The sequence below is a fragment of the Perna viridis genome, chromosome 1, assembly GCF_037379345.1.
Source record: "Perna viridis isolate PV_CMFRI_1.1 ecotype Kerala chromosome 1, ASM3737934v1, whole genome shotgun sequence".
Lineage (NCBI taxonomy): Eukaryota > Metazoa > Mollusca > Bivalvia > Mytilida > Mytilidae > Perna > Perna viridis.
Window position 1 is genome coordinate 48642340 of NC_142445.1, and position 16241 is coordinate 48658580.

General features: G+C 32.4%; 2 protein-coding genes across 3 annotated transcripts in view; one reads left to right on the forward strand and one right to left on the reverse strand.

Annotated features, from left to right (window-relative positions):
• LOC148629119 (glutamate receptor ionotropic, NMDA 1-like) overlaps window positions 1–9103 on the forward strand; it is a 31849-nt gene extending 22746 nt beyond the window's left edge. Inside the window, exons 3-9 of the mRNA XM_088544293.1 lie at window positions 1120–2140; window positions 3632–3756; window positions 4218–4371; window positions 5050–5337; window positions 6244–6369; window positions 7491–7558; window positions 8176–9103. Of these exons, the coding sequence (XP_088400419.1) occupies window positions 1120–2140; window positions 3632–3756; window positions 4218–4371; window positions 5050–5337; window positions 6244–6369; window positions 7491–7558; window positions 8176–9034 (2641 nt within the window). The 3' untranslated portion in view covers window positions 9035–9103. The remainder of the gene's footprint in view (window positions 1–1119; window positions 2141–3631; window positions 3757–4217; window positions 4372–5049; window positions 5338–6243; window positions 6370–7490; window positions 7559–8175) is intronic.
• Window positions 9104–12082: 2979 nt separating this feature from the next.
• On the reverse strand, window positions 12083–15589 carry LOC148629120 (uncharacterized). 2 transcript variants are annotated; one of them, XM_088544311.1, is made up of 4 exons: window positions 15217–15589; window positions 14796–14830; window positions 13469–13621; window positions 12083–12670 (listed from the first exon to the last, which is right to left on the reverse strand). In XM_088544311.1, exons 3-4 carry the CDS (start codon window positions 13478–13480, stop codon window positions 12281–12283), a joined length of 402 nt encoding a protein of 133 aa, XP_088400437.1. In that variant the 5' UTR covers window positions 13481–13621; window positions 14796–14830; window positions 15217–15589; the 3' UTR covers window positions 12083–12280. The 2 variants fall into 2 exon arrangements, with proteins under 2 accessions (XP_088400437.1, XP_088400431.1); XM_088544305.1 differs by lacking the exons at window positions 14796–14830; window positions 15217–15589 and having other exon boundaries at window positions 13469–14320.
• Between the last annotated feature and the right edge of the window lie 652 nt (window positions 15590–16241).

Sequence of the window (16241 nt, forward strand, 5' to 3'; positions counted from 1 at the left end):
CGGCCTTCACTTAAAACGTATAATGAAATCTTGAGTAAAACAGCTTTCTCCTTAGGACTTACTTTGTATACGAATCTTCATCAAACTTAAGGAGTTAGTTTTCAAGCATTACTTCTTGTTTATCTTTAAAATGGGTTAAAATGAAATACTATATCAATTTTATAAATTGAAGATTCGAAAACAAAAGATGTTATTAGAAGAATACATCATTATCATGATAAAAATGACATCATATTTCAAGTTACCATTTTGTGTAATTATTTATTACTTGTTGTTAGATTACAAAAACAGTTAACAGCTTAGATCAACTTGTTAATCTCAGTGTCAGGATTTGAAACTGGTTGTCCTTTATATTCGTGTCTACTTTGTAGCATTTGTAGGTGATCAATTAAAAAGTTTAAACCGGTAAGATCACTTTGGGTTTCACTTAGAAAAAAAAAAGGAATAATAAATTATAACTTAAATTATGATATCGTTAAACCATGCATGTTTTCCTTGTTCTTTTCCATTTTATGAAATATTTTCATAAAAACCAGTCAAATGAAGTATATTTTGATATATAATAACATTTGATTTATTTTATTTCCTAAATGCGAAAACGATTTTTAGATGATTTTAACAATGAGAATCAAAACAGTAATTCAGCGTTAGTCGCGTCTTTCCCTCTGGTCACTGTCCTAGCGTTTCATAAACCCGATATCACAAAAACATGCGCTCAGTAATTTTTAGTTTGAGAAAACTTGACCTGATGTGATGAAAACTGAATATAAAAAATCGAAGAAAACTTTTTTAAAGGGAGAAGTATAACAATTTATACTGATCACCTACCTGAGTTATATCATGCGTCTCCGTTTTCATTTCATTTCATTGTTGATGAATTTGTTTACTACTTGTTGTGGTTTTGATTCGAACTAATTAAGAAAAAAATATTTTCCATGAAAACATTCTTTATACTGTAATCTTCAGTCTCTTATTAGATATTGCTCTTTATAGACAGCATAGAAAACGATAATCTATGCTTCTCTCCAAAGGTTTGCTTTCTAAATGCGTTTTATTATAGTAAAATTTCTTCAGTTTATATCTATAGCTGTCTTTTTCTTTTTGTTTGATTTTTTATAGACACATAACAACTTCTGGACGATCTGATATTGGTTTATCTTTTGACGAAAACAGACGACGGACAAATATGTCGTATGTTGTTCGGAACAAAGAATTCAAAGATTACTTTACGGGTTGGAAGGATATTGGATATGTTGGTAGCAAGATTTTTACTTTAAATACTATATACTGGCCTGGATATACCATTTTTGGACCAGTGGACAATGTAAGCCCAAAATATAGAGTAGTAACTCGACCAGCAGAGCCATATGTGTTTATCAATGGGCCAGTTTATGATCACAATAGTTGTTTCAGTTCATTCCCATGTTGTTTAGTTAGCCAGACCGAGCCGATTGCCAAAAGTGCCTTCATAGACAATTGCTTTCAGAATATTTCGGATGCAGTTTATTGTTGCAGCGGAATAGCTATGGAATTGTTAGACGAACTATCCAAAGATCTCAGTTTTAACTACATTATTTACTTTGAAAACGATACAAACTATGGAAAACTTGTAAATGAAACAATGACTGGAATGGTTGGGGATGTTATTTCCGGTGTAGCTGATATGATAGTTGGCGCATTTAGTTTGACCTCATTGAGATCTAAATTTATTGCATATTCAAAACCATTCTCATTCTCAGGGTATTCATTAGTTATGAAAAAAGAAACCAACAATCCCGAAATGGATGCATTCTTGAAGCCATTTGACGAAACTGTTTGGTTGATGGTAGTTCTTAGTGCTATAGCTACAGGTATTGCTACAGCTCTGTTAGAATGGAATAGTCCATTTGGACTGAATCCTTGGGCGAGGAAACGTGCCAAAAATTATACTTTAGGCTCAGGATTGACAATGGTATTCTCATTGTGGTTTGGACATACAGTGGCTACAAAACCACCAAAGGGTTGGCCTAGTAAAGTACTTCAGAATGTTTGGGCAGCAATGGCAATATTTATTGTAGCTAGCTATACAGCAAATCTTGCTGCTTATCTTGCTGGTATTGTAAATGAAACGAGAGAAATAACAGGAATACAAGACGAAGTGGTAATAATATGATTATCAATTTTTTTTCTTAGCCATCTAATCGTGGATTTCCCTAGTAAAAGCGATAAAAAGGCATATATCATGTATATCATATATTTGTCAATCATCTGTTTTACTGTCTATAATAGTTCTTTATATGGAGGCACATTTCGGAAAAGCGCCAGTTAAGTTTATATAAAAAAAAAAAAACAAAAACAAAAATAAACAAACCAAATTGCAGTCAAATAATGATATCATGCAGTCATCCGTAAACATTTCGTCTCCAGGCATCAACTTGAGTATAAGTGTTTGAAATTGTACCCCGATATGTTGTACCACGGAAGGAATACTAGGATTTATTAAGGAATTGTGGCTTGAACAGCGTTTGATTAAGGGACCAAAAAGAGACCAAAAACAAGCATTTTCCTAGTAACTTGACTATAAGTGAATTTATCTCTTTAAAATTGAACTATTAGGTGCCATACCACCAAAGAAAGGTTTTGATTTATGCTGGGGACGGGTTGACTTGAATCATTTTGAAGTTAGGGGCAAAAGGGACAAGAACAAGCATTTTCTTGACACCTGGGCAATAACTTAACTATATGTCAATGGATCCCTTAATATTAAACCAAGTTCTAACTTGAAATTACTGACCAAAAAAGCGCCTAGAAACCAGCGCTTTCATTGAGTTTAAGTTTTGACAGTAACTTGGCTTAAGGTGAAAAAATCTCTTTATAATGAAAGAAGACCGTCATTGAATTTTTGAATTGTGACAAGAGCTGTTTAGACAAGAGGAGCAAGTACTGACTTGGACCATTTATGAATAAGGTGGCAAAAGGGGCCACCTCAATTCTGATCCAATTTTTACCCGGAGTTATATATTTAATTGCAATCAATCGAACTGTGCGAAGCTTAAACGGCTTTCATACATGCCTCAACTATTCAATGTATGACCTTTACGATCAAATCATCCTGCGCCCTGCAAATTATTTTGATATTTCATTAAATTTGATTACATTGTATTGATGTACATTTAAGTAATCATTTTAAAAATAGGTCGAATAAAATGTACTTTGTGATTTTTTTTTAAATATAGCTGAGTAATAACATACGGAACTTTTTATTTTATCAAGATTTTTTACACAAAATATATGAAGCACGAGAGTCAACACGCATGTGTCCATTGTTAAAAGAGTGAACAGCTGCACAAAATTAGGTGTTTCCAGCCTTTTTAACATATTTTCAGCCATCAGCCAAGTTTTAAGAGCATATATGACGGTAAATGTTCAAATTCTTACCATAAACCAATCAAATCGACTACAAAACACATTAAAGGTCTGGAGAAACAACATCAAATTTTGTTCATGTAGACTTTGTTTTTGAGGTCATATTTTGCCCTTACCGAACTAACTTCTTTAAAAACATTTTGTTACATCTACCCTTTTTATAAACAGTATTAAAACATTGTATGTATCTTTCAATGACATCTTTGTCATTCTTTACTGCTTTTAGTTGAAGACAAAGTCAATGTCGTTGATTGAGGCCAGTGCTGTAGCAGACTTTCTAGAGAAAATCGAAACAAAGTTGAAGAGACCAATCTATGTCGACAGCTTAGAAGAGGGTCTTCAAGGACTAAGGTAAAGATAATTTGAAATCAACTCTTACATTAAATACTATTTTCAGATAAACAAATAAAAAATATCATTTCTTCGTAAATAAAACATAAAGAATATTATGTTCAAAACCAAAAAGATTGAAATGTTGACTTTTTATGAGCAACTTGGCGGGTGTTTCTAGAAAAGCAGAGGACGCTTACCCTACCGGTGCACCAGGTCCATGCTCCCAGTTTTAGTTAGTAGAGTCCGAGTTGCTCATTTGCTTTTGTTACTTTGTATTTATGATTTTAGTTACTTTATGTTCTTTGTTGTGTATGTCTGTTTTCCATGTCTATTCTGTGTCCATGGATTACATTCTTTTGATTGCCGCTATAACCTTGGTTCCCTTGATTACTTTCATTGTAATAACAGTATATAAGCACAAGTGCGAAATTTTCTTCTACAATAAGAAAGAATAAAATAAAAAAGGTCAATGTTTTTAGGGATGGCAAATTCGATATTTACATCGACGACACTCCTATCTTAGAATACAAACTGGCTGAAGTTGATTCAAAGTGTACCATTAAGTTCTCTGGCAATGAATTCGGAGAAAACTTCTACGCAATAGGTTTATCTAAAAGATCTATTTGGTTAGAGGTATGTATTACGGCATAAGAGTATGTTCCTTTTCACAATGTGTTGATGCCCATTCGAATTTATCTGTAAACCGTTGTATTTTTTTTTATTTTTCTGGTTGTATATTTCGCTGATGTTAGTGTAAACGATTACCATGATCGATGTCAATATTACAAACAATATCAACCTCATTATTTCTATTACCAGTCAATATAAAATTCAGACACTATGCTAAAGTGATTCATGATGTAAAAAGACCCACCGAACAAACGTTGCTTTTACGGTCTACAGATGCTATATTTTTTCATAACATAAATATTTTCTGTATTCAGATTTGAAAAAAAAATCGGACATCTAATTCCCACTAAATACAACCAAATCAAACAAAATCAAGAAGGATAACTCTTGTAAAGTGCCACATTCACGTACAACTTATATAATTTTTATCTCAAAAGCACACAAACCAAATGAAAAATTAAGAGTGGTTTAGTAACCATTCCAACAAGAAATAAAAGTGAATTCGCTGGGTGACATGCACAAATGACCTCCTGTCTGATATTTATAAAGACCGCTAATTAAATATTATTTGTCTGAGAGTAAATTATTGAATTCAAATATATATATATATATAAATTTCTAAAATTAAGAGCAATTCCATGAGTAGTATAACATAATATTTAAATTTTTGTTGTCATTAAGGAAATGTTGTCATCACATATCTTAAACTATGAAGAGTCTGGCTCCTTATTGACGATGTCGAAAAAGTACATATCTACAAGAAATTGTGTTGAAAAGATGGACAGTGTAGAACCGTACGATCTGGAACAAACTGGAGGCTTGTTCATCATGCTGGTTTGTGGTCTGGCATTGTCAGTATTTCTCTTAGTTTTAGAACATGCTGCATTTAAGTATTTAGTACCATACCTGAGAAAACAGGCCACAGACAGCAGGTGGAGGTCTAGAAGAACCTTAGAATTTTTTAATCAGGTATTGGATACAGGAATGTATGTTTCCGCTTTTAAAGCTATGTATGAAATAAATTTCATAAAGTAACTGCTTTATCATTACTTTTGTTGCGACCAAAGTAGGCTAAAGTGGGTGTTAAAACAAAGTCAGTGTTTTCATTAGGTAAGGCCAAAAAAAAAAAAAAAAAAAAAAAAAAGAAACAAAAAAAAACATAACTAAAAACAAAAACAAAACAAAAAAATAATTAAAAAAATGTAAAGTACAAGTGAAAAATCAAAACCATCAATTCAAACACTGTCTTAACCGGTTTTGGAGTCTGAATTTCATAACAGGTTTTAAAATTGTAATTTAAAAAAATACTAATATTCTATATGGAATCCATCAGAAACCATTGTTCGTATAATATTTATAGATAATGGCTAACGGATTCCACAAGGATCAGATGCACTGGCAAGGAAAGCGCATTCTTTTGGGGAATTTCTTGCCATTTGCCGACATCTGTTGTAAAATACAGAACATGTAAAAATATGACATTAAAAATGTCAAAATCTTTTGAGCAGACACTTTTTACGTTGCAAAAATTTATATCACGAAGAAAAAACTTGTTATGAATTATCTTATCAGGCTGTAATAAAAAACATGAAACGTCACCGTATTTTTATGACGAATAGAAACGTGAAAAACGGGTCCAACATACAGATATTTGTAATGTTTATGTGATCATTAGTATTTTTGTATTTTTAATAGTTCGCTTTAAATTCATCTGGCTTAATTGAAATACTTTTAAGACGCCTACAACTAGTAAATTCAAGTTTGTTCTTGACATTTTCCCCACTTTGCATATTGCATGATAATACTAATGATGTTTTTCATATATAAAGCTGCCAATAACCCTTCGATATTAAACATTCTGTTCTTTTATTAAAGCGTTTATACAGAACGGTCATGAGCGAAACATTAGTGTCACCTCAACAAACCGCCCGGGAAATGATGAAAATAATGAAAGATCGACAGTTTGCAAAAATGTTCCAGAAAAATGAGCTAAAAGAACAGGTAATACATTACCAATGCCGGAAGTAGAAGAGAACATGCATTTTGCTTGATCAGTATGTAAATCATGAACAATTGGCATTAAAAATCGAATCTCATCATACGGTTTATCCGGCTGATAATAGTAAATGAATTAAAATATTCTTGTAAGTTACTTAACATTTAAGAAGATTACTAAGGACTAAATATTATGTCTTAAAATCTATTGACAGTTATTTTCTTTCAATGCACCCTGCAAAATGTAAACAAAAATATTTTATTTTTAAAATGCTATAAAAAGGATGATGAATCATCTTTCTAACAGTATTTTATCCTAACTTGTGGTAATTGAGTAAATATATTATCCGAGAAAGTATTTTTTTTTATAATACTGCGAGTCCTTAATTTAGATGGTATTCTATTTTAATATACAACAAATGAAAACAACACAAATACTAAGACTACATCCTTATACACGAGTCAATCACCATTCAGGAAAGCAGAGGGCGAATTGTTTAACAGAGCACCTTGCCCATGCTCCCAGTTCTTAGTGTAGGCTTAGTTGACTTCAATGTTACAGTTATCGTAACCTTGTATTTTAAAAACTACAACACTGTTCAACAGTCTATCAAAAGCTATTTAGAAGAAAAAATCAGAAGGTATTTTCCACTCCCGCGATTGACCTTAATGCAAAAAAAAAAAAGAATTGTAATAAGGAGAAGATACAATACTGATTTACCTCAGACAACTTCAAATAAGTTTTCAGTGTTCTCAATTTTATGTTTTAAACTTTAAACTTGACATCTTTCTCGTGGAATTCCCTAGCTATCTCAACTAACTTTGTTTATCAATATGAAATTCGCACTCCGGAGCTGATTGCAACACAATGGTTTATTGAATTTTGCTAGATATTCTACTAAAATATCTTAAATAGTTCTTATGCCGAACATTCTCAAAGTAGTGGTCCGTTCCTATGAGTTGAAGTGTTGCCTTAAGCAAACTGCGTACTCTGGACCATACTTTCAGGTATATCTACAGGTAAATATTTATATTTAAAAAAAGGCTGAGTTAACGATTTTTTGTCATTTGAATATTTCAATCGTGGCTTTACCGGATTTAATTTTTGTTCTCTCATTCATTTTCAGCAAAAAGCAGTTCAAAGATCTCATCCGAAAGGTCTTAAATTCATGAATCTAACTGATATACTGTTGAGGTATGTGTAACCGTGAATGAAAAGTGTTTTAACTAGAAACTAGAAAAAGCGTGACACTCTAATATTATTCAACAGTATATCTTTGTATGGCTATACTGTTTTTCTCTGACTACTGGACATATTTTGTCTGTTGAAGCGGAACAAAAATTAGAAGAAATTAATGAGAAAAAAAAAAGAAAACAATATCAATTGGGAAAATATCACAATTGACGAAAATAACTCGATTTCACGAAGGAGCAGAACTTGATCCGGTCCGCACACGAGTAAAATTTCAAATGCGTTTATGGCACGAATGATCGTATTTTGGTTATCAATTGTCCTGTTATTATATATATTCCCTCTATACTTTATTTATATTTTAATCATCTGATTTTAATAATTTTGTGATCGACGGGTTAATATTCGGGTTGTGACGTTTTGGCGGGAGAAAGTTCGAACGTGAAAATACCGAATTTTATTCACAGTGTGAATTATCATTTTTTACGCAGGGATTATACGATAAATAACAGCTATTTATGTAATAAATATAACTGTTTTTCCTCTTTTCAATACCAGTATAACAACTGCACATTTATATTTTAAGCTATCATCATCATCCGTTTTCCTACTTCTTACAGATCACAGAGTGAAGATAGATCGACTTGTAACGGTGACAGTGCCGTCTTTTCATGTTCTTCTTCTGGCAAGTTGTATAATATATCTGAAGAGGAGGAAACAATTAATCGTGGTGTTAAATTTAAAATCGAATCTCAGGAAACAGATGATGTATTTTACAGCGATTCCCCAGAGGCAAGTTCCTTGGAAGAAATTCCGGATACAGGACGGAGAAATAATGCGTCGTCACTGCCACGTAATAACTCCGACACTTTCCTTGATAAACATGTACAGGTAAATCATTTGTGGGATCAAAAACTGCAATCTGAAGTGACATCTGAGCATACCGTTCCTTCTGAATTAGAAAACAGGAAGAAGAAAAGACTGCAATTATCACATTCTGATACGTCATTCATCACAAGGAAGCAGGAACGACTAAAAAGAAAAGTAGCCAAATTAACTCATGCTTCAGAATCCCCACCAATAGTTACAGAGGAGAGTAGCGCGACGTTCACACAACAAGGGGCAGCAACTGAACCAAACACATCACCATCTGCTCAGAAATCAAAATGTTATTACAGTTCTTCCGTGCGGTTAAAAGATAACCGTGTAAAATCTACCATCAGAAGACATGCACTTGCACAATTTAAACGTCATTCAACATCTGTGTTTGACGAATGTGCCGTTGAAGCTTTATCTAAAGAAGATTTGTTGGTGCTCTGGAAACGATCTGAAATTGAACTTCAAACTAAACTTAACAAATTACAATCTCAAAATAATCATTTAAAATGTTTATTAGCAATAGTTGAATCGGACGGACAGGAAATTACATCCAGGTCGAACTCAAAAAAGAAACCAAAGTTATTATGCACGAAACTGTGATACTTTACTTAGCATTTTTCACTATGTTATAGTATGTTAATTTGAGATTAAACTGTTTAATACTTTTTATCAACTAACGACTGGTTTAATTCTATTATATTGAATTCTTAAGTTCAATACCTTATACCATGCATTTTTGAGCTTTATAAATAATTTTGAGATAGGAAGTATTCCAGAATTTCATTTCATTAGTCATACGATTAAAAAAAATTAATCTGAAAAAAAAATGATGTAACTTAAATAATATTGTTTATTCAAAGTTTCTGGAGTTATTCCCCCTACTTGCAGTTCCTGTTTGTGTTTTAAGACAATTTTATTCTCATGAAACAAATGTGGACACACACTGGTATTGCCTGAGAGGCAAGTATGGACGCAGACTGGTATTGCCAAAAGTGCAAATTTGAACATACATACGTTTTGTCTTGATCAAGAGTAACCAATGGAACCAAGATTCTAGCGGAAATCAAATGAATGTAATCCAGGGACAAAGACCAGACAAACACAACAATGAACATAAATTAAATAAAATAATACATACAAAGTAACAAAAGTAAATGAAAAACTCGGACTCCACTTAAAACTGGGAGCATGGCCCAGGTGCACCGGTAGGGTGAACGTGTTTGTATTGTCCAGAAAACTCCTCCATTCACTGAAATCAATAATTGAATTATGCACATGTTTATAAATATATATTAACATGTGTTACTAAATATCTACTGATATCAATAAATGGGGAACAAATTCCACAATGACCCTTGCCACAGCCATAAGACATGTCATATACATATTCTTCCTTGAAGGTGTACTTGCATGAATGTGTTGAACTTGCTCTGTCATGTTAATAATTTTAAAATGGTAGGGGCCATAAACTAAAAAAAATAAACAGGAACAATCATTAATTAGTAGTTCGTAAAATCATATCAAAATTTCATAACAATTGATCATAAAGTCATCGCACGAAATCAAGTGAATATGGACGGCGATGACACGGACGCCGCCGACGTTGACGTCGCTGTCAGCACCATTTTCAACCATAGGACCAAATTAGTAATGTATGCTTTGATAAGAATTAACATCCATAATGTCTTTGTTTTTACACTAGTCCTAGTTAAACAGTTCTATAGCAAATGAGAATAAAACTGCTTAATGGAAGAAATTCCCACTTACAGTCTTGTACTCAACGAAAAACATTCGAAATTCTTATGAAACAACAATACAATACCGGTATATAAAGGACTTCAATGATAAACCCATCGGTACTGACCCACAATTAACACTTCAAAATCAATATTTCAACTAAATCTTGTATCAAACAATTTTATCTAATTTTAAATAGTCACATACATTTGTAGCCTGAAAAATGTTTTCTTGGACAAAAACAGTTTACTTGTTTGCAGCTGTATAAAATATATCAAGAGGCACTGCCACTATCATTTTGTTTCTAAACTTACATAACGTGTATGTACATTCAGCACTTCAAAACATTAACTTTAGAATTTTTATTTGTATACATATATAGACAATTGATGTAAGAGGTTGTAAGTCCGTTCTTTCATACCCCAAGCCAAGTCAGAAAAAAGTTTGTCAGACAATCTCTAGGCTACTGGAGTAATAAATAGACCATCCATTCAGGCCTAACAAAAATGTTTCCGGTCACTTGTTTGTAGGGGTTTAACGTCCAAGCAGCAATATTTCAACTATATTTAGACGATTTTCCGGTCACCCTACCGACCCTCCTTCAGACCCCCTACTTTTAAGTTTTTATTTGAAATTTCGAAGAAAAAAAAATAACGTAAAAATTCTGCCGATTGTCTTTCAGAAAAAAAGGAAGAAAATGGAAAACACACATGTCTTGAGTGTCCTTTTTGGAATTCGGCACTTGAGATATTTTTTTTGTTTTTACCAGCTCCATCAAAACAAAACAAATATTCATGCGCCGAATCCTAAAAAGGGATTAGGTTGTGGACTAAGTCTTTTATGTGTTTAGTCTTTCCATATTTGGTTTTCATTGAATCTTTATGACATATCTCATTTCAAAAATATTAAATGACAATAAAAATTCCTACCTACCGACCCTACAAAATTTTAGAATAGTGCTCGAAAACATAACATTATTTTTTTCGGCCTTGGAAATTTCTCATCAATTGACTGGCATGTAGTAATGTCAGTCTTACATGCACTGGAAAGTGTTGATTTTATCCAAAAAAGTATTTTGCTGGGTCAAAGATTCAGCAAATGCTGCCGTAGGCTATACAACGCTGTATATAGCGTGCATATTACAAATCGAATCACTAGAACACCGATCGACATTAAATCACGTGATAATGCATTAATTTTAACGAATTTAAGGAATGAACGTGGTCACATGACAACTAATTTCCCCACATACACAATAACAACTAAAAAATATAAATAATAAAACCTTTCAGTTAATTTGCAACAACCCTTTTCTCTTTCTGACTTATTTATCGTTGGTGTGCTGATAAACACGTATCATTCTTTTGACAAAAACTATTTGCCACCTGTTGGTGAATCAGAAATATATGCTTCCGCTCACAAAAAAATATATTCAGGCATGAACTTCATGATTATTAATTGTCCAGAGTGATATTTGAACTGGGGTAAAATAAATGAAAGGTTACAAAAAATTGACCAAAGAATTCTCAAGAAAAAACAACCTCTGGTTCTTGAATGACTGTCTTGAAAAGGAAAACGATTACTTAATTTCATAATAACCGAAATTAGTATTTAAAAATATTCTAAGATGTTTTGGATTCGAAATAAAAGTCTAATCGTTAAAACCTTATCCACAAATCAATCTACTCAAAGTACAATTAAAATTATTTGTTGTATTGGATCAGGCTTCGTTTTGTTCATACAAATTCAAATCAAACTAGAATGGCGGAAATAGAATGCACTACTGTGAAATGTAAAGTAGTATAATGCGTTACATCAAATTCCGAGAATGTAATTACCTGTTTCGTAATGACTATCAAATATCTGTATGCATCTTTAATATCATTCTACAGTAACAACTATAGTCTGAAGTAAAATGAAACGAGTTTATTATAACTATATAATTAGAAAAAAAAACAAAACAAAAAAAAAAAAAAAAAAAAAAAAAACAACAACATTAATAAACAACTGAAAATGAGGTAACATTCGTTTTGTGGTTAAGTGTTTTTTTTTTCACAGGGTTCATTGGCACATGAGAATATATAAAGTATTGTCACTATAACGTTGAATTTACGAACTCGATCTGCGTGAATTTTTAGTTGGCCGTCCTCGTTTTAGATTACACTTGGGCCATTCGTGTTGTCTCTGTGCTATACATGATAAGTAATGGTGTTCCTTAAACTTGGCTCCTTTTATCGGCACCCAACCTATACTTATATGTTCTTGTTTGTATTCCTTGGAAAATTTTTTGAGGTAGGTTCCAACTGTTTGAGCGTCATAACCTGATAAATGACTCAGTATCCTTTCTCTCATACAGTCTCCTGATTGGCCTACATATATAATGGATCCCTCTTCTTTGATGACAAAAATTCCACTGGTTTCCGGTTCCGGTAACTCTGACAATTGTCGGTTTTGATCCATTAGTGAACTACACTGGTACTTTTCACAACCAAATTTCTCCTGAAACGGAAGTGTGAAGTAATCACCAGGTTGTTCATGTAAAATTGACTGAAAGGGTATTAACGTCCCTGATTACATTTCCTAGGTCTCGCACGGACAGCATTGTTACATTGTCTTCAAATGTTCTTTTTACCTAAAGCTCGGTTTGATAAAAAAAATCTCTTAGAAATTAGAAAAAATAACCAAATCAATTCTTAAGGTAAATAATAAAAGAAAATAGCTTCAGAGTAAAATGAAAAAAAAAACAATAATATTCAGAACTTAACTGAAATTTAAACAAAAAACCCGTTTGTTGCATTGGTTAAGCTGAAATGAGATCTGGTGGTGACATTTCGATTTAATCGATGTTGATATGATTGCAAGCCTTGGACTTTGTTTTCCTTTGTGGTGTTAAATTTCAATTTCCTTCAAGAAAAATCTCAAACCTATCCAAGTGTCCTGAAAGTAATCCCTGCTTTGACTGAACTTTAAGTTCAATCATGTTTGACGGTTTTGTTAAAGCGTTAAAGTTGAAGGTAAAGTTAAAAAATCGATTTTCTTCCTTGAAAAGGTGCTGGTGTCGCAGCTTAGTTCTACCCATGCCATATCAAAGTTAATCACACAACATGAAACAAACAAGCTCTTGCTAAGTCTCTAATAGTCCGACAAAAATCTTTCTAAACTAAATTTGCAGAGAAAAAAAAGAGAAAAACAAAAAATAAAAAAAAAAAAATTACAAAAAGACAAGTTAAACGTCATTGAATTAATTCAATTAAACTAATTGCATTTCTTTTCGCAGTTTTAACTTAAAATTCTCACCGTAGCCTCCATTGGTCTGTCTGTCTAATTGATATGTTCGATCTTTGATATACCTGTTTCTTTTTAAAGGGGATTTTTCATTTTCCGGAAACATATCACATTTCTGTTTTCGTGTTCATTTATTCCAAGAAACGAAGTGACTTTGCGAAAACCCTAAACGATTCAAAAAACAGATTTTACAGGAAATAATAATAAACACAGTGAATAACTTCTAAATATCATCAGTATCGTGATATTGACGGGTTAAGCACATCAAGTACATGTATGTTCATATGTATCGAGTTGTAATCACTTGGTCTGTACACAAGACTTCCCGGTACAATTTATAATGGCCTTGCTCTGTGCATAATTATAGGGGAAAATCAGTTCGGGAAGTAAGCGAAGACCAATGAATAAAGAGAGGGAAGACATCCTACAGAGATCTTATTTCGAATTACGTTTTTAAGTGTGTAGTATTTTCTCTTTATAATAATTAATTGTTCTTTTTTCAGTTCAAGGATATTATAAAGTAAGTGGACACACAATTTTAATGACGTTTAATTGGTTGACTGACAGGAAAACGAAAGCTGTTATTAAATACGGTTTAAAGGTCAATAACCGTTATATATATTTATAGTCTAACACACCTGTAACACGTATTTCACATACTATTTTTATCGATAAGATTGCCTATCGTCACATAGACAGGACATTCCTGTTCTGGATGTACATACTAGTAATTAATTTGCTTGTTTTTTTTTTCAAATTATGCAGGCGAGTACAGTTTTTATTCAAAATTTCAGTTAATATTTACGTACATATTGCACGTACCTTTCTTGTAACTATCTAGACCTTATTATTACTTGATGTACTACAAACAATAAACCCATTTAACACTCAAATCTCCCCCCCCCCCCAAAAAAAAACAAACAAAAAACAAAACAAAAAACAAAAAACAAAACAAAAAACAAAAAACAAAAAACAAAAAACAAAACAAAACAAAACAAAACAAAACAAACAAACAAGTTTGAACTTTTACAACATTCCAAAAATACGATCAATTAAATTCAAACTTCTCAAATGAACATTCGGGTGTATCTAAAGCAGACACGTGCTGATGTGTAGTCCCTTCAAAGACTGACCATGACGTTAGAGTAACGATTTGGTTGGGCATCTTTAAAACAAGCTTGACTGCATTTTTTTTCATTTTGAAAGTTTATTGTACATTGTTAGTCACAAGATTTGAATGTGAGCGCTCGAATAGTGTACATATGTTCTGTGTTTTTCTATACGTCACTTTAATAAATGACATTAATTGGAGACTGCTTTCATTAATCATTGGCCTTACCAACAAACCTGGTGGAGTAGTGTGTCTTGTTATAGCTTAAAGAAAGAAAGAAAGTAAAATTACATTTCTCATTATTTTAATGGGATAGATGCGTGTCATTTCGAATCATTTAATTTTATTTCAAATTAAAATAAATTCAGAGTAACATAATTCAGGACTGGATTCAAATGATTGTCCATCATCTCATAGATCAAATTTTGTGATGTGGCTGTGACATTTTTGACTATCTACTCGTTAAATTAAATAATAAGAAATTACTGTGATTCTTTTTCTGTCACTTAGTGCACACTAAAAAAAACTTACGAAACGGAAATTTCTCATTTGTATACAATTCATCAAAGTAAATGTATAGTTAAAATTCATTTTCAGTTTAACATACATATTTATCAATAAGTAGCAAATAAGTTTTAGAGTGTCATACGTGTGTTTGTGTATCATATTCATTCTGCCTTTCCTCATGATCTGTACATACTCCATTACATCTACCTCACCAGCTTTTTTTCCGTGTGAATATAAGGCATCTATTGCTATAAATGTTCCAGTTCGTCCACCACCAGCACTTCAATTAAAGAAGAAAGGCAATAGCCACTACACCACTTTACAACGTATTTCACTGAGTTTAACTTTAATTATGAACGACCTAATTATTCAATTAATTAGATTAGGATATTTAAAGTTTCTGAAAGATGGTGCTAGGACTAAGTATATTGAATAATTAGGTATGTTTAATCTTGAGATTTAAATCTTCGGTTTTACGTAAAAATGGCCAAACTATTTATTCCTTTTTTTAATTTCCCGGGTCACATACTAGGACAGTATCAATAAAACCAAGAACGATCACGGAAACAACCCAAACATTCCGTAAATTATGGATGTCTTAAAAGTCAAGGTATTTGAGATGTCGGTTATCGGACTACTGGTCACGTGACTAATTAGCTCATGAATATTCATTTTTGGTGATAGCAATTTCTCCATAGAAATTATTAGGTAAGTTTTTTGTTTTTTTTTGTTTTTTTCGGGTTTTTTTTTGGGGGGGGGGGAGAGTTTAAAAAGACAACAAAACCTTCATGATTTATACATGGCCTTTTCCATAGTGGCCCTGTAACATGTCCTTGGTATTAATAATGACCTCGGATGGCTGTAATGGTCCTCGGCGTTGCCTCGGTCCATTACAGTCATCCTTAGCCATTATTAATACCGCGTGTACCTTGTGTCTTTAACTTTATAACCTAGAAAATTGGGCATCTTAATTTATATCTAATTGTGTGCATGAAACACTGTGATCTTCATACACGTCATAATGAAACAGTGAACAGTGATAAGACTAATGAAACCATAAGTATATTGTAGATTACCTTAACACCTATTCAATTTCAACTGACAATATATTAAACATATGGAATATAGTCGTGCCGAAAAGAGGACAAATAACGATATCTTATTGAA